This window comes from Hippopotamus amphibius, chromosome 6, assembly GCF_030028045.1.
Source record: "Hippopotamus amphibius kiboko isolate mHipAmp2 chromosome 6, mHipAmp2.hap2, whole genome shotgun sequence".
Classification (NCBI taxonomy): Eukaryota; Metazoa; Chordata; class Mammalia; order Artiodactyla; family Hippopotamidae; genus Hippopotamus; species Hippopotamus amphibius.
In genome coordinates, this window is record NC_080191.1 from 113,583,933 (window position 1) to 113,603,436 (window position 19,504).

Genomic DNA, 19,504 nt, shown 5'->3' on the forward strand with positions numbered 1-19,504 from the left:
ACTTAACTTATGTGGAACCCAAACATCAAAGCAATTAACATAACCAAGCTGGTGCAAATGATTTTCAACACTTGATTTGGATATTTTGAGTATGTTGGCTATCTCCCACGTGGTATAACGCTGCTTGTTCTCAATTAATGTCTCGATTTGATCGCTACCAACTCAACTGATCTACCCGACCATGGAGCATCGTCCAAGGAGAAATCTCCAGCACGAAACTTCACAAACTACTTTTGACACGTTTGATCAGTCACAGCACCTTCTCCATACACTGAACAAATCTTTTTTTGGGTTTCAGTTGCGTTTTTACCTTTCTTGAAATAATAAAGCATAGTATTCCGAAAATGTTACTTTTTTTCTTCCATCTTCAATATTAAAATGGCTACACAAAAACTCACCTATTTCTATAAGTTTTTTTAAAAATGCACACTGATATGACAGCTATCACAATACTATCTAACAAAACTGTTTCTAATGAAGTTACAGACAACTAAGCGCATCTAGAGCCATCTTATGGAAAAAAGAGAAGGCCAACCTAATAGAATAAATAAAGAATGCTGACTTACTCAAAGATAGGCTCCAAAAATATTAATGACCCAAATGATATAGATAAAACATAGACCAGATCCTGCTATTTTAAGGTATATGCTTTTATAATTTTTTCCAGGTTATAAATTAGCAACCTTTAACTTTCCTACTCCATATTTTAAAAAGTTAGAATTCAGAATTCAGCCATGCCATTAACAAAAAGTTACATACACACACACGTATAATTACATATACATAATTTAAATACCCAAATTGACTTTCCTATGAAAAATTTTCTGTCTTGATGGTGAATGTGCTCACATCATTACATTTGAACTTCCAATTGATATAGTGCTACTTTGAATTATGACAGCAATGCAATTTATGCTATTTTCCTCCTGTCCTCTTCCTGTATGAAAAGAATATGAAACCCAGAAGCTTAGCACATGAATTTAGAACAGCTCTTTCTACCCTAAAACATCTTAGCATTCTGAGAAAACTAATGAACCCAGAAAATTCTTCCCTAAGAAGGAAGATTCAGGGAACTGTAAATCATTCACACCAGTGTCAGAATATGAATGGCCAAATGTCTAGCCCAAAGGCACACAGGTAAGGAGAAGGGAACTGAAGTACTTTCTTTATTCCCACCACATTCCTCTAATCCTAGGCCTCACTATGCTCAGTGGAGGAGGGTTGTAGTTTTGATTTGTTTGCACTCTCTATAAAGATTACACTGGGGCTTCCTAGGTGGCGCAGTGGTTGAGAATCCGCCTGCCAATGCAGGGGACATGGGTTCGATCCTTGCTCCAGGAAGATCCCACATGCTGCAGAGCAACTAAGCCCATGCGCCACAACTATTGAGCCTGCGCTTTAGAGCCCGTGAGCCACAACTATTGAGCCCATGTGCTGCAACTACTGAAGCCCACACGCCTAGAGCCCGTGCTCTGCAACAAGAGAAGCCATGGCAATGAGGAGCCCGCACACCACAATGAAGAGTAGCCCCCACTTACCACAACTAAAACAAAGCCCGCGCACAGCAAAAAAAGACCCAACACAGCCAATAAAATAAATAAATAAATAAATAAATAAATTTATATATAAAAAAAAGATTACACTGTGTACATTTACACAGGGCAGGATTACATTAAGTTCACACAAATTCTTCTGAAGCCTCAAGTCTTTCGGAATTCTGTCCTCTCTGAGCTTATAATAATCAAATTAAAAATTCTTCATCAGATAGGGGGATAAAATGAAAATGAACCAGAAGAAAGAGCAAGAACATGGATAAGCTAAATATATTTAGTAGTTGAAAATTTTCTTTGAAGAAAACAGCAACATGGGATTTGTAAATCCCAAATCCTTTTAAGGTACTAAATCAGATATCATTATGTATTAGACCCAGCCTTTTAAGGTAAACAGATACCTATGCCAGAAAATCTGCAAGACTTACTTCTACAAGTTGTGAGTGGTGAAGACAGTCTTAAATGTAGGGAAAGAATGGGGATGGGGTGGGCTCCTTCAGCTCTCTGGGGGAACACTTGCTTAGTACGTGTATCCCAAATCAGACAGACTCAATTTGTTGTAAACATGGATTCCAATACCTCTTTAGGGTGGAAAACTATGTTATCTAGTTTGAAATCTCCATGAATCAACTTTTCTTCGTTGTCATTATCTGGCAAGTTTTTCATTAGCCAGTCAGATAGCTGGTTCATGGCAGGGATGTCCTGATGAGCTGCAGCTTGATATTGTTTTGTCCAGGTTGATACCTAAAGATATATAAATTAAAAAAATGAAAGCTGAAAGTGAAATATAAGATTCACCAATTCTAAAACTAAAACTAAATTCAATTTTATCAAATTTTGTTTTAGTCTTAAATGCTCAGTACAAATGCCATGATACTCATATCAGCCTAAAAACTTCAACATTTAAGTTTCTCTTTCATCTAGTTCCATTTAACTTACTTAGACTTTTATCAGGAAAAAAAAAATACTGGCCTAGGAATCAAGAGACGTGGGTTCTAGTCTTTATTTAGCAACTATTTTGTGGAAGGAAAAGAAAAAGAACATACACAAACATACATACCTACATACCAAAAAAAGAGACATAGAAAATTTCTGGAAGGATCACAAGAAACAAGTAATTCTTGAAAAATGTAATATGGGGGCTAGAAGATGAAGGGAGGTTCTTTCTTTTTCATTTTAATCCCCTTTCTTATTACCCATAGAATCTTCTAAAGAATCTTCAAAAATACATTACAGATATGAAACATACAAAGATTTTTAATTGTTCTTAGAACTGAATGCAAATAAGTCAATCTATTCTCAAAATCCTTCAGTAACTGAAATATTATTTATCTACTTATATCTCTCTCCCCACTTTCTAAGGTATCTCTGTTCAATTTAGTACAGTAAAGATCTTCATCTTTGGAATCACAGAGAGCTGGGTTTAAATTATGTCTAAGCCACTTATTTGTATACTACTTAATACCTGCAAACCTCAGTTTCCTCATTTGCAAAATGCGGGTAATAATAACCTAAGTATTAGGGTTGTCACAAAGATTAAAAAACACTAGGTCTAACAACTCACCAAGCATGGGACCTGGCATACAGTGAGTATTCTCTAAACATCAGTTCCCGTTTCTCTCCCTTTTGCCCCCTCAAAAAGACATACGTACAAAGGGAAATAGCCCCATACGTATCTGGTCTTGTTGTTCCTTTGATTTGAAATGCTCATCATCTCTTCCCTATCTCTCTAGATTTTATCCTCCCTTAAATACACAGTACAAGACATATCTTTCCCAGGAAGCTTTCCCCAACCTAAGAAAGGGCACAATGATATCTACCCTCTGAATGGAACAGCTCTCATTATGAGTACCAAACAATTTACTACCAGATTACATACTCTTTTACAACATTTTCAAGTCTCATGTAAATGAGATTCATGTACAGGTGTCTCAAAAATGACCATAAGTTCCTTTACGAGAAGAACTTATTTCTATGAGGATGAGTCAAAAATTATCCGCACTCTGGCTGTAGAATTTATATAGGTTTTAATATAACCGGAGTGCGGATAATTTTTGACTCACCCTTGTATTTTCTTGATATTTAACACAGTATTCAGCACATATTAAACACACATTCATGCTTAATAAATATCTGTTAAACTAACTCAAAAAGCGAAAACTGTATAGAAAATATATTGGTAAATTTAGAGATAGAAACAGCTTTAAATTTGCACTTATGTATGTGCTGTCAGTTACAGAAGCTTTTGCTGAACAAAATCTGATCTAATAATATAAAAGTATTTTATGTTTAAAACAAATCAATCTGAAGGCTGATATTAAAGTTATACCCAAGTTTCAGAAAAGTATTAAATAATAGGTTTTTATTTTAATAATAATGTATATTATTTCTAAGAACTTGAGAAAAGGATCTCTTTGTGTGGATGTACTACCTGTCTTTTGCAGTACCCAGCACCTGTACCATATCCTTCCAGCTGCAATGACTTTATATTCAAGGAATGTAACTGAGCCAAGGTTTCTATCATGGCCACATATATGGCTGAGCGTTCTGCTGGGCTAACTCCAGGAATTGTGAAATCACGGAAGATTCGGCCCTAGGGAAGCAATTACAACAGACAATTTAAAACATAATAAATCTTTTCATACCAACTATTTGCTGTATCATCATCCCCTGCTGCCTACAGAAAAAGATTAGGATACAGTTTTACAACCAAAACCAATTCTTTGTAGGATGTGCTAGAAAAACTGGCATTTGTGAAACATATTTAACATAAGAGTATATATGCCAAAGGGCAAATACTAGGAAACACCAAGATGAACTTAAAGAACAAAAAATACTCTCAAGTAACATCTTACAAAAAAAACAAAAACAAAAAAACCCAACTTAAAACAACTTGGATTTATTGTTATTCATGGATTGATTTTCTATTCGGAGTAGTTTTTTCCCTACTATCTGGATGGTTTAGTTATTGCCACCACATATAGTTCTCTACTGACACCTAGAGGAAGGATAAGCCATTACGCCCTACTTACTAAATATGTTCTTAGTTTACTTCATCCCACCCAAATTGTGTGTGCTCAAACTAAAATGAAAGCTTACTACAACACAGGGAATACAGCCAATATTTTATAATAACTATACATGGAGTATGACCTTTAAAAATTGTGAATCACTATGTAATACACCTATAACATATAATATTACACATCAACTATATCTCAATAAAAAAATAATTAAAAAAAAAAACAAAAAACTTCCATAAAGAACCAATCTTGCTGGCACCTTGGTTTCAAACTTCTAGCCTCCAGAACTGAGAGAATAAATTTCTGTTGTTTTAAGAAAAAGGAAAAAGTTTAAGCCCTTGCAAAGCAAACTAACTACCTACAATGTAGACTAATAAACTATCGTTTACTAACATCTAATTTCACAATTAAAAATAAAAGCAACAAAAATGTACAATTAAGTGTTGATTTACCTGTACATGTTCCATCACATAAAATTCTGTTCCAATGACAGAAGCATCACTGCAGTACAATAAAGGTTTGGGAACGGGGAATCCAATTGAAAACAAAGCTTTCTGGACTTTAAATTCTCTATCAGTCTAAACAGGATGACAGATAATTAAAAATCAGAAATACAGAAATTTAATAATTACTTGTGAGCTAATATTAAGGCTAGAAATTAATTTTAAAGTAGTATCAACAAATAATCCAGAGGATAATAATTTCCTTAGTATTTTCCTTAAAAGTAGTCTTAGTGCAGTGATTACAATTATAAATTAGGCCAGCAGTAAAAACTGATCATTTAATTAGGCTAAAAGGATAGGCGCATGGGGCTCACTCCTAACTCTGATAATATGAAGGCGACAGTTCCTGTCCACAATGTTTCACAGATACAATCATAAAAACATCCCTTTTTTTTCTTATCAGTTCCCCGCTTGCTGGCTCACTCTTGTTCTTGCTCCCCACTGCCACCACCCCCCCTCCAGTCTCCCATGGGGGCTCAGGCAAGTCTCTATTCCAACGGTCTGGGCATGGTCAACTACAGGGTGCTGGGACAGGCCAGAGAGTGTTGGTAGAAAGGAAATGCACCCACTCCTTCTGGAGATCAATGGAGGAACTTGTTTCCAAGGCAAGGGTGTGGGGATCCTTCCTGGTACCTGGGGCTGCGTGGAGCTCAAGATAACTACTGGGTAAGTAGGCAATGAGAAGCAAGCTGGTACTGAAGCAGGAGCCCAAACAGGATAGGAGAAGAAAAGGGCTTCCTCAACCAGGACAGATGTACAGGCTTATCACTCTGGACCCAGGGACATAGCTTACAGCAGAACTCTGATGCCAACTCATCTGCCTGCAAAGTCCCCTTCCCCAGACTCAGGCAGTGGTGGCTGATCACTTCCAAGGAAAAGAAACCATGCAGCTCAGGTATAAACAGGGATAAGGCAGCTACCACTGCAATAACTAGAGCAGGGAAGTGACTAAACCCATACTCAAGGTAAGAGCTGCCAGTGGTGCCAATAGCTATAGAAAGAAGTGTTTATAACCACCTGGTGCTGGGAAGTGGGGGCGGGTTGGGGCGGGGTGGTAGAGGCTGGTCATAAAGTGGATGGCAGTGTGGGAACACTGCTTTTTTCCAATGCAGATTTGGGAAAAATGAAGGAAGTTGAAACAAAAGTACTCCAGATTCTTGGGCTAAAAGCATTATATTATGTTCTGATGTCTCCTAGACATGTAGGGTGTTATCAAGAAGAGAGGCAAATCCAGCTGTTTACTGGTGCATAAATTTCTCCCTACAGGTGGGGATTCTCCTTTAGCCATGCCGTGTTGAGGCTTAATAAAAGTTACCAAACTTTTTCAATCTTAAGCACCCAAGTCACTTCATTTTCTTGGAATATGATACGGGACCAAGGAAGTCAGCTTCCACTACTATTTTCCACAGTATTTTCCATTACTATTAATTAAACCCACCCTTCAATGGCCCATCTCTGGTCAGCTGGGCCTGGGAAACACCTGTTACACATGCTTATAATAATACTCAAAATACGCATCATGCTTTTAATGTTCTCTTCTCTAAAAATCCATAGATAATCTCTGTTTTCTGAACAGTCAGTTTTTAATAAAAATCTTATGTAATTCTCACTGTCTAATATTTAGAGAATACTATAAAATGATTATTCAAATATTTCTTTTTATCACCAAAAGATCAGGGGATCATCATATCAAATATATTAAAGTATTCAGTGAGTAGATATTGTTATAAGACATAATAATGTGCTTTTTAAAACATAATTTAACCAAAATACAAAGCATCTATAAATGAGTAGCACTGAAAATATTTACTGGGTGACTGTATTTCTAGCCAATTGTACAGGAAGGAATCAAATCCATAAGAGGACTAGATATTGCTCAAGATTAACAGCCTAAAGACAGCTTTAGATTTAAAACTCAAATCCTTGATAAAAACTAAAAAGGGGGGGAAAGATACAATTCAAGTTACATTTCCATCTAAGAAATAAAATGCATTTTCTATATTTAATAATTGCGAGATTACTTTTAAAAGCAATTTAAATTGTTTTGTGTGTATAAAATGCATTTGTTAGTCAACAAGGAATTTATCATTGCATTTGTATACCATACCTTATGTGCTTTAGGAAGAAGCAAACCAGGTGGTTTTTTTCTGAGTACGTATGCTTGAAAGCCCTTCTGGAGATAAAAGGTTGGATTGGACTGTCCTGATCTAGATAAGATTAGAGGAAAGGTCAATAACAAAGATATATTTTTTCCTTTTCCCAAAATCCTGCTGAAATTTCAGAAGAAAACACAAAACGAAAATAAATCCATTTCAATGCTGGAAAGCCAAGAGGAGTGCTACCAGTAGCTGAGAACATGAGCTTTTGGATGATACATAGCAGATGGTAACACAGTGGCAGCTGGAGAATCTATAACTTACACAGGTAGAAGAGAAGACCTCACTTCCTGCCTGCAAATCATGAGTTTTATCAGAAGTGCCTCTAGAACAATGTCTAGATCTAAGCAAAGAAAGGATGGGAGAAGAGACTGTAGGTGACAGGTCAGAAAATTAATTAGATGCTGGAACAGCTGGATTGGTGTTCCCTTATCTGCCCTTGGAGAGACAAATCCAAGTACAGCTCTCTAAAATGGGAATTCTGATAAGCAAGGTCCTAGAGTGGATATCTGGTCCAGGAAGTGCAATAGTGCCCCAGGTGACTCACAGACACCAGGGCACTGGCTCTCCCTGCCCCATGAACAGAAATTCTCACATGGACTAAGGAAATACACTCCAGCCACCAAAATTATTCAACCCATACTTTCATTTACTCAACTTTTAAAGAAGTCAACAACATGAAAGAGAGGGCTTAAACTAAAAAAAAAAATGCCGAGACCAGCTCGGCGACTCGAGGTGAGTGACGGGTGCCGCAAGCTTGAAGAAGACACAGACACAGACTGAAGAGAAAAGTGGGACCGGGGGGCTCAAGACCTCTGGATCAAGAGCCCTGCTGACTTATCCCAGGTTGCTTTTATTGAGTTCGTGGGCTAACATTCTCAGGTTACACTCATAAACAATCAAAGGCCTCACATGACTGAGGCAATTATCTTTGTTTACTTCCTGGGTCTGAGTTGAGCAGGTGTGGATTTGAGCTGGGGGTGGAGAGCAAAACAGCCCTGGGGGCAGGAGACCTCTCTCAAAAGGATTAAGGGTCTGTGCCCCACCCGTGTTGGCCCCTCTGCGACTGTGCCTGTCTTAGGTTGTTCCTCCCTTGAGGAATCTTACCCGTCTCTGGCTAAACAGTCATCCTCCAGGGCCAAACACAGTGATATAAGGAAGGCTCTATGCACCACCCCTGTTGGCCCCTCTGCGGCTGTGCCTGTCTTAGGTTGTTCCTCCTCTGAGGAATCTTACCCGTCTTTGGCTAACCAGCCATCCCTCAGGACCAAACAGGGTGATATTAGTCTCCACGCCCCGCACCCTCAGCTCCTCCACTGCTCAAGCAGGACATTCTGAATCCCATCGCTCGGCCCACATACTTCAACATTTTCAATGTTTCAAAAAGGTTCCAGAATGTCTTCCCACAAAAAAAAAAAAAACCAGAACAATTAATCCCTGAGGTAACAGGTAACAGGGGAAAGTTAAAAAACATTTTTTCTGAAGTTTCTTCCTAGGCCTCCAGACTCCATTTGCAAAGAACAAGAGCAGTCCAGGTTGAATGCAGCAGCACCTCTAGTGTCTACATCTTACTCCAATAAGCCAGACCCATCCTCCCCAGCAATCATCTTGGCACCATCTAATCCTGGGTGGGTGCCTTTTAGTGTAGGAAAGTGGAGATCATTGCCACAATGGTCAGGAAATGGGACCACTTTAAGCTGTGTTGTCTGTCTTGACATGGGACAATTTATCTGTGATGCTTCAAAGAGTCAAGTTGCAATGAACCTTACAAAGACATTTTTTAATGCCAAATGTCTGACTAGATGCATTTTTAAAAATTTATTTATTTACTTATTTTATTGGCTGTGTTGGGTCTTTTTTGTTGTGTGTGGGCTTTCTTTTAGTTGTGGTGTGTGGGCTCCTCATTGCCGTGGCTTCTCTTGTTGCAGAGCACGGGCTCTAGGTGCATGGGCTTCAGCAGTTGCAGCACATGGGCTCAACAGTTGTGGCCCACATGCTCTAAAGCGCAGGCTCATAGTAGTGGCGCACGGGCTTAGTTGCTCCGTGGCATGTGGGATCTTCCTGGAGCAGGGATCGAACCTGTGTCCCCTGCATTGGCAGGCAGATTCTTAACCACTGTGCCACCTAGGAAGTCCTGACTAGATGCATTTTTGATAATGCAGTCATATATGAAGCACTGCCGTTTTATGATGGTAAATGACCCAGGTGAAATATAAAAGGAAAACTAAAAGCTTCTTACTGAAGATACAGCTACCATATGATCCAGACATTTCACTCCTAGGTAGATATCCAAGAGAATGGAAAACATGTTCATACAAAAGCTTGTACGTGAATATTCATAGCAGCTCTATTCTCAACAACCAAGAAGCAGAAACAACCCAAATGTTCACCAACAGATGAATGGATAAACAAAATATGGTATAGTCATACAGTGGAATATTACTCAGCCATAAAAGGAATGGAGTTCTGATACATGGCAAAACATGGATGGGCTTTGAAAACATTATGCTAAATGAAAAAAAATCAGTCACAAAAGGCCACATATAATATGATTCCATTTTTATGAAGTGTCCAGAATATGTAAATCCATAGTGATAGAAAGTAGATTAGTGACTGCTAGGGGATGGGAGGAAGGGGGAATTTTGAGGTAAGGGTTTCTTGGGGTGATGGAAATTTCCTGGAATTAGACAGTGGTGATGACTGCAGAACACTGTGAATACACTGAAAACCACTAAACTGTACACGTAGCTGAAATTTTGAGTTTTATGTAGCATGAATTTTATCTAAACAAACAAACAAAACCCCACCAAATTAAAAGCATCTCCTCTGAGCAAGTATCTACCATCCATGGTTCTAACAAAGACAAAAAAAAAAAAGGAAGCAGAATCCTATCCTGGGAAGACCACCACCAACACTGTATACTATGAACACAGTACTGACTAAACCTAACCACTCTAACCATCGGGCCTCCGTATAGTATGGAACCCATAGATGGCATCAATATGATGAGAATCATCAGTGAGCCAAAGGTCATAACTATTCTTTAAGACTTGAACAAGACATTTGGTACTAAAAGAAATGTGTTGATTTATAACCAAAGAGGTGGCACTTTTGATTTGTCCAACCTTAATTACCAAGATGGAATCTTTGCCTTTAAGCGTGCAGTTAGGAACACTCACTTGGTTGAAGTGACTCATTTGACTAGACAATCAATTTCACAAGACTCTAACAGGCCACCTTCAGCACTGGTTCACTTAGAAGCACAAGAAGACAGGAGATACAGTATGCCAGCAGGGCAGCATCAGATGAGTTTCTTTAGCAAGGTCTTCACAGTAGTCCATGCAGCAGTCTAGGATCTACCTATGACCCCTGTGTCCCTCTGATGACAGCTCAGGTTTGAAGCAATGAGAACACAATGGGTGAGTATGGGTGCCACCCTGGCTTAGAAGCCTCATGCTCCACAGGAGCCATCACCTCCAGTAGCAGTCTTCTAGCAAGGGACATGATCAATTGCAAGAACTCAGTAAACTTAGAAAAGCCCAAAGTTCAGCCCAAAGTATCTTACCAGATACTTATAGTTCATTTACAGGCCTTCCAGTTCAGATACAGTTTATCAAATAGATGTTATTTTTACCATAAGTGATGCTGCTTGGAGACACAGCTGACACTCCACCTTTACCAAGTTTCCTGAGTAACAGAGCTAGAAAGTTAATTTGTATATAGGGAAGGAGAAAATTTTTCTTTTAACCCTTTCCTCACATCATGCTAGCTCAGATCCATGATGTCATCCTAGTGGGTGGCTCTATCTGCATCTCCAAGCATCAGAAACTTCGAAATTCTTACAAGATTTTTTCAACATCAAGAGATTTTTAAAAAGCATCAGTCCTGATAAGGGTGTTACATATGTTTGCGGCTATGTTGGCAGCCATCTTGTCCCTTGTCTGGAGATAAATGACATTATTCAGAATTTACTGTTCTTTGATATCACTCTTTTTCCTTTGGTTTTGAAACCACTGGTGGAGTCGGGAATATTCTGACCAAATGCAATACAACAGTTTATACCAAGTAGACTTAGACCATCACACCTCCTCTTAAAACCAGCTTGGTGTGCTCATTCAGGTTTATAAAATTGGGTGAGCAATGATGAAGGATAACAACCAGCTTGGCAAGTTTGAACTCACAGGCACCACTACTGCACTCTTTGAAGTAGGAACTTTTGATACTGATGCCAATAGCACCTCAAATATATTTGCTGCAGAGAAGAGATCAAGAAAAGAGAAAACTAAAAAGACTAACATCATATTTGAGCATGGAAAATATTGAGTATATAGTTCAAGAGACTTAAAGATACAAAGCTGGAGATGAGAAGCAGAGAGGCAAAACATCCCCTAAGAACTTGCTCCAATCTGATGTATTCAACAATAAGGCCATGGTAGAAGACGAGACATGTCAAAGCAGAATTAGATAAAGTCAAACAGAAGATTCCTGACAAATGCAATGGAATCAACAAATGGCTGGCCAAGAATCAGATTACTGAGAAGGAAGAATTCAATATCAGCAGAAAGAGCTGGAGAGGGTCCAAAGCCCCATCATAGTGTACCAGAGAACAGGCACCATGCTAGGTGCTTTGCTAGGTGCTCTCTGGGAGTGGTGACATCCCTCCAGAGCTGCCTCTTCTGGAATCATGACTGCAGAAATAGACCAACTTGAGCAAAACACAATATAGCACATTCCACAGAGTCAAGAAGTTTGAAGGACTCTAATTTGTAGGAAGTCAGTTCACTGACAGTTTTAAGAAGCATTATTTGAGCTGCTATTTAATATATTACTTAATATACTATTTATAAGTAATAATCAATTAAATTATAATCATTTAATATATTTAAAATTACAGACATTTTGAATACCTGAATATACACAGAGGAAGAGAACAATACAGTTCGCTTTATTCATATAATAAATAAGTGGAAAGTGCTATTTATGTCAGAACACAAAGCAGAAGCAGGTCAGGGAAGGGGAGAACGCCAAGCTAGAGTATGATCTGAGACAAAATTCCTTAAAGGGTAGCTTCAGCTTGGTCTCATGGTAAGAAGGGGACTCTACAGTGTAAAGTATACCTGAAAGTTGTCTTAGCTCCAAAACAAAAATTATGGAAATTTCATACTCCTGAACCCATGAGTCTCACACTGGTTAAGGGCCATCTTAGGCACTACAACATTCAGGACAAAAGAGGCTACAGTAGGCAAGAGCAGTCCGTAAAAGAGCCATAGGTGCTGGCTACGGGAAGCAGAAGCCACCAAACCAGGGTGTGCACGGAAAAAGGTATCCAAGAGAATCTGGGCAAAGTATCAACAATATCTACTAAAATAACTACTCTTGCTTCACATTCATGACTATGAACCTCAAAGTGAACCCTGCTGGCAATCATTATATATTTCCTTAGCCTGTTCATGCTCTTGGATGACTATTTCACAATTCCTCCTCTTTCTTAAAACCTCTAGCACTTTTCCCACCATCTTCACCTTCAGCTGATTACCCAGCTTCCTATTTCACAGAGAAAATAGGAGCACTCAGGTGAGAAGTGTAAGCTTCTACAAGCTTACAATACCGTGTCTATTGCACAGAAGCATCTGTACCCATATACTCTGTCTTCCCTACAGAGTCTATAGAAGGATATCTACATTCCAATCTAAGGACGATCCCTTCCCTTGTGAATTAGATTCCATCCCACTCTTGTCTATTCAAGGGCTTCATTCCAGCCCTCTCTCCTGCACAGATTTTTCTCTCTGTTCCGGATCACTGCCATCAACATACAAACATGCTGCCGTTTTTCTTTTTTAAAGACTTCTCTTGACCCCACTTTCCCCTCTACATAAAACATTTATTTCCCCCTTTGTAGAAAAAGTCAAGAGTTGTTTATATTCCTTGCTCCAACTCCTCTCCTATTTTCTCTTGAACCCATTTCAATCAAGTTTTCATTCCTATCTTTCCACTGAAATTACTTTTTCAAGGTCACTAATATTGCAGTATTAGACCATGTATCAGACCATGGTTCTCCCCATCTCTCTGGCCACTCCTTCTGAGAATCCTTTGTAGGTTCTTCCTTAATTCTTCAGCTTCTTAATATTGGGATGCCTGGGAATAAGTTCATAGACTTTAACTTTGTGTAGACTCATCTTCTATGTAAGCTCTATGATCTCATGGCTTTAAATATCTTCTCTATCTCAATGATTTCCAAATGTATACCTCTAGTTGAGATCTCTGCCCTGCCCACTGGACTCTCATATCTGTCTGCTTACTTGACACTCCAAAAGGCATCTGGAAACTTAACATTTCAAAACCGAGTTCCTGATATGTTCCTTCCAATCTGACTGCCTACAGTCATCTCTACTTCATTTTATGAAAACTCCATCCTTCCAGTCGCCAAGACAAAAATGGAATACTATTTGTCTCCTCTTCTTTTTCTTTCATACCCCACAACTGGTCAGAAAATCCTTCAAAATAAATCTTTCAAAATAAGAATATGACCACTTTGCACCTATCCTACACTACTACCCTGGTCCATACCACTAATTGCTCTCTACTGGGTCATTGCAATGCACTCCAAACTGGTCTCCTTGCATTTGCCTCCTTCAGTCAAACACAACAGGCAAAGACATTTTGTTTAAAAAGACAAATCACTTCCCTCCTTTGCCCACAAATCCCTAATTTCTCAGCATCGCAACTAGGGTAAAGGCCAAAGCCCTTATAACAGTCAACAGAGTTTCTGTTGCCCTTGCTTACACAACTCAAGGCACACTGGCTCATAGTCTATCTACCCACTGGGCACACTTCCCCTTCAGAGCCCTTGCTCATGCTGGTCCCTCTGTCTGGAATACCCTTTCCCCAGATAGCTACATGGCTCACATCCCCATGTCGCTTTGCTGAATGCTACCTTCTCACTGAGGCCTTTCTGCTCCTTCTTCCTAAACATTTCCTATTCTCCTATGTTTCTCTCCATAATACACATCACCTTCTCCTACACTGTAATATTTGGAAAGTGATTTTATCATCTGTCTTCTCCAAAGAGAATGAAATTTTCAAAAAGGCAAGATTTTTTTGTTTGCTATATCCCCAGTGGTTGGAGCAGTGCTAGGCATATATTATGCACATAGCTGGAAATCATAAATTTTGTTGTATCAAGTTATACAATGCCTTCATTACTGTTTAAATCTAAATATTTTTATTTCTAATATGATTTAATTTTTGCAAATTCTAAAAATAAATTTTGCATAGATAAAAAATATTTACAAAATTTGTAAAGCATAAAGAACAAGAACACAACAAACACCAGTGTTCTCATTACCCAGTTTAAGAAAGAAAATACCATATCTCTGAAGCCCTCTGTGTGTCCCTCCCTTATTTTAAAATTTTTTGGCTGTGCCGTGCTGCTTACGGGATCTTAGTTCCCTGACCAGGGATCTACTCCAGGCTTTGACAACAGTCAAAGCACTGAGTCCTAACCACTGGACCACCAGGGAATTCCTTGTCCCTCCCTTCAGAGTAACTACTGTCTTGATTTTTAAATATATCATTCCCTTGAAGTTTATCTCCTTAAACAATATACTGCTTATTTGTCCAGTTTGGGATTCTGAGTTGTTGTGTATAGCTACAGCTGAATCATTTTCACTGCTGTATTGTGTTCCATCATGTGAATATACTACAGTTTATTCATCCATTCTACTACTGATGAACATTGTGTTTTATTCCTGTATTTTTGCTATTACAAACAGTGCAATGAACATTTTTGTAGGTTATCTCCTGATACCCTAGTACAAGAATTCCTCAGGAGTATACAACTAGGAACAGAATTGCTTTGTCATAGGGCATGTGTATCTTCCCATCTTCATCTTTACAAGATGGCGCCAAATTGTTTTCCAAGGTACTTATACTAATTTACACCCTCACCAATAGTGGATGAGTCCCTGTTATCTCATATCCTGCTTGATATTGTCAGATTAAAAAAAAATTAGTAAAGCGGCTTCCCTGGTGGCGCAGTTGTTAAGAATCTGCCTGCCAACACAGGGCACATGGGTTTGACCCCTGGTCCAGGAAGATCCCACATGTTGCAGAGCAACTAAGCCTGCATGTCACAAGTACTGAGCCTGTGCTCTAGAGCCCACGAGCCACAACTACATAGCCCACGTGCTGCAAATACTAAAGCCTGCTTGCCTAGAGCCTGTGCTCCATGCCAAGAGAAGCCATCACACAGCAACAAAGAGTAGCCCCCACTTGCCACAACTAGAGAAAGCCTGAACGCAGCAATGAAGACCCAACACAGCCATAAATAAATAAATAAATAAATAAATAAATAAATAAATTAAAAAAAAGAAACTGTTAAAAAGTCAGTATGATGGTGTGAAATGGTATCTTGTCTTTTAAATTTGCATTGCCTCATTACAGTGTAATGAAGCTGCGTATCTTCAAGTCTTTTGCCCATTTTTCTATTGGGCTATTGTAGTTCTTTATATGTTCTGGATATTAATCTTTTATCCATTATATACACTGAAAATATTTTCTTTTGTTATTTCACTTTAAGAATTCTTTCACTGAAAATTTGTCAATCACTTCCTTCACGCTTGTGCGCTTGTCTTTTTAAAGATTTTATTCTCTACTCCAAAGTCATAAAGATTTTCTCCTATATGTCTTCCAAATGTTTAGAATTTTGCTTTTACCATTCAAGTCGGTAGTCCACCTGGAACTGTGTGAGGTAGAGTAAGGAAAAGGTCTAATTTCAATTTTTTCATACAAAAATTATCCCTTTATAATTTATTGAAAAATCCTTTCTCCCTCCAACCCCACTGATTCTCAGTGACAGCACTGTCATATGTCAAAGTTCTATGAACACGTGGATCTTTTTGTGGACTCTGTCTTCTGTTTTATTGATCTGTTTGCCTATCTCTGTGCTAATAATATGCTGTCTTAATTCAAATTTCCCACTTTGTTTTTCTTTAGGAGTGTGTTTGCTTATTCTTAGCCCTTTGCTCTTGTACATAAAATTTAGGAGTAATTTTTCAAACTAGGGAAAAATTAAGATTTTGACTGCCATTGCACTGAATCTACAGATCAGTTGGAAAAAAAGAGAAATGTACAATTCTGAATTCTCCTATTTGTGAACATGGCATCTCTCAATTTATTTCGTTCAAGGCCCTAACACAGTTTTATAATTTCCTCTACAAAGGTCTTACACACACTTTATTAGATTAATATTTGAGAAATTTATATTTCTGTTGCTCTTATCAATTTTAACTTGCTGAAAATTATTTTTACATTTTTGTTGCTAAAGTCAAGAAATACAATTGATTTTTGCACACTGAACTTTGATAAACTCCATTATTTTCTGTAGATTGTTGGCTCTTTAACCTGTATATCAGTTTCTAAAATGTATTTATTAGCTACCTTCTGTTGATTTCCAGACTTTTGGCATTTATTTTCTGAAATTATTTTTTTACAGAATGATGCTTTAGAATTTTTGAAACTTCCTTTGTGACCTAACATGTCTTCAATTTTCATTTTCATAAACTTTTTCATGTGTCTTGGAAATACATGTGTATTCTCTGTGGGGATAGTTCCACACATATACACTATTTATGCCACAACAAATTCCATTTATCAAGCACAATTCTGGCTTCTTTAACATTCAACTTAATTCAGAATTAACTCTCAGATAATTCAACAACTCTAGGAGAGAAATATTACTATCTCCATTTTGCCAAAGGAGGACTCAATGCTCAAAAGAGTTAAATAACTTGTTCAGATTCCTATAGCAAATTTGAACTTTGATCTGTTAGTTTACAACACAAGGCTTCTAGGCTACAAACCTCAGCCATTTTTTAGTCCACCTTCTCCTTCATCCTACATTATCAATTGTGACATGGTGCCTTTTACAAGAGTGAGTCAAAAATTATCTGCACTCTGGCTGTACAATTTATAGAAGTTTTAATATAACCAGAGCGTGGGTAATTTTTGACTTACCCTCGTATTTTTATTTTTTGGCTGTTGTCGTTTTTAATTTTGCGGCGTTGCACGGCCCCCGCAGTGAAAGTGTTGAGCCCTAACCACTGGACCGCCAGGGAATTCCCACATGGTACCTTTTAATTCTACACCCCCAAACCCTCTCTGACCCATCTCCTTTCCACTATTTTTAATTTCCCTGAAATCAGCAGTCAAGGACTATAAATGCCAGTGATAAATGCCACTGGTATACAGCGCTGTTACAATGTTAAGCCATTTCACCTATATTACTTAATTATCAGGATTACACGAAACAGGGAGGTATTTCTCACAGATTATGAAACTAGTTCTCAGAGAGTTCATCAACCATAGTATTTGAATTCCCAGTCAGTAAGTGGCAGATCTAATTTTCTGGAAGCCAGGACTGCTTCTATAGCTCTGTATTTATCAAAATACTATTTTCAGAATAGTCTATTTGAAAATTATTTTCTATTATATAACATCAGACTAGAGCCGGATTCACGGTAGAGGACAGTACTCTCAGGACGCTCATCCAGTTCTACTCCCCTATTTCCTAAAGAACTAAAGCCCAAAGTGGTGCTGTGATTTGTTACACGGAAGATCTAGGATAAGAATTCGGATTCCCCTGTCATACAGAGTGAAGTAAGTCAGAAAGAGAAGGACAAATATTGTATGCTAACTCACATATATGGAATCTAAAAATGGTACTGATGAACTCAGTGACAAGAACAAGGATGCAGATACAGAGAATGGACTGGAGAACTCGAAGTATGGGAGGGGGCGGGGGGTGAAGGGGAAACTGAGACGAAGCGAGAGAGTAGCACAGACATATATATACTACCAACTGTAAAATAGTCAGTGGGAAGTTGTTGTATAACAAAGGGAGTGCAACTCGAGGATGGAAGATGCCTTAGAGGACTGGGGCGGGGAGGGTGGGGGGGACTCGAGGGGGGAGTCAAGGAAGGGAGGGAATACGGGGATATGTGTATAAAAACAGATGATCGAACCTGGTGTACCCCCCCAAAAAAAATTAAAAAAAAAAAAAAAAAAAAAAAAAAAGAATTCGGATTCCCCAACCGATACCATTAACTCAGCCTCCAAGAATATGCCAACCTGAACGGAATTACATCCACTTCTCTGGAGGAAAAAAAAAAAAAAAAAAGGTCATAGAACAAACTTTGTGCGAAGGCCTGTTTATATCCCACAGAGCCTCCAACCTTAACTGCCTCAGTGAATCATCGAAGTACATAGTTGTCAACAAAGATTTTCCTTCTCGTAGTTGAAATCGTGAATGTTATCGTGCTTCCATTACTGCCCTTGAACTGGAAATACTCAGAACGTAAAGCAGGGGCCTGGTGACGGCAGCTCCCACCTGCAGAGTGCGTCACTACGGAAAAAGACAGGATGGGGAAAACTGGGAACCCACCCAGGGCCAGAAGAAGAAAAGCACAAGGCACAGATTTGTTTCTGCTGGAGGAGAAGCCTGGCGTCGATACCTGTATTGGGCAATGGTCAGCTTGGCGTCGGGCTCGGCCCCAAAGCCGGGCAAGTGCTGGTGTAGGTAGGCCTCCAGAGACCTGCAGTCGAACTTGTGCTGGGGCAGCACTTCGGCCATCTCGGGCTCGCCGGAGGCACCGGTCTCCATGATCAGTGGCTGCCACCTCAGACCACAGAGTCACAGAAACCACAAGTCTCCCAAGTCTCGGTCACCGCTGGCGGGGGCGCCTCCCTGCACGGCCGGGGGCGAGGCCGAGGCGCCCGGGGCGGAGGCGGGCGCCGGCTCCAGCCAATCATACCTCCCTCCCAGGCGCCGCTTCTGGGCAGCACTGGCCAGCTGACTCTAGGGCTTGGGCTCTCACCAGGAGATGCCAGAAGGGCCTCGTGTGTACGGATCTGAAACTTTCAGTCAGCCTCAGGGTTGGAGTCCTCAATTCTAAAGAGAACAAAATGACCTTAATCACTATGCGTAAACCGGAACACCGAGGCCTCGTCCGCCTCCTAATTTAAAGCACAGGCAGGCGGAAGGCCTATCGGTCCGGTTCAGAAAAGGGCCCGTCAGGACCTCGAGTCCAGGAATAAAAGATCCTGCGGTTTCTTCTGGCCGCCCCGTAGGAAAGGCAACATCGCAGGCCGCCGGCTCTGGACGCTTTTGACCCGGGCCCTGCTGCAGCCTAGTCTCTTAATCCCGGGCGAAAAGGAAAGTTGAAAGGGCTGGGTTTTTTTCCTGAGGGGGATCGATGACTGCAACGCACCGGAAG

The 19,504-nt window shown here is 39.4% G+C and overlaps 1 protein-coding gene across 4 annotated transcripts in view; it reads right to left on the reverse strand.

Annotated features, from left to right (window-relative positions):
- ACAD11 (acyl-CoA dehydrogenase family member 11) overlaps nt 1–19,442 on the reverse strand; it is an 88,287-nt gene extending 68,845 nt beyond the window's left edge. For all 4 annotated transcript variants that reach the window (XR_009054243.1, XR_009054244.1, XR_009054245.1 and 1 more), the window contains exons 1-5: nt 18,743–19,442; nt 7,184–7,283; nt 5,026–5,151; nt 3,982–4,143; nt 2,130–2,294 (exon numbers count right to left, since the gene is read on the reverse strand). Coding sequence is in view for 1 of the 4 variants with exons in the window: in XM_057738310.1 (XP_057594293.1) it covers nt 2,130–2,294; nt 3,982–4,143; nt 5,026–5,151; nt 7,184–7,283; nt 18,743–18,891 (702 nt within the window). In the remaining 3 variants the exon portion in view is untranslated. The remainder of the gene's footprint in view (nt 1–2,129; nt 2,295–3,981; nt 4,144–5,025; nt 5,152–7,183; nt 7,284–18,742) is intronic.
- Between the last annotated feature and the right edge of the window lie 62 nt (nt 19,443–19,504).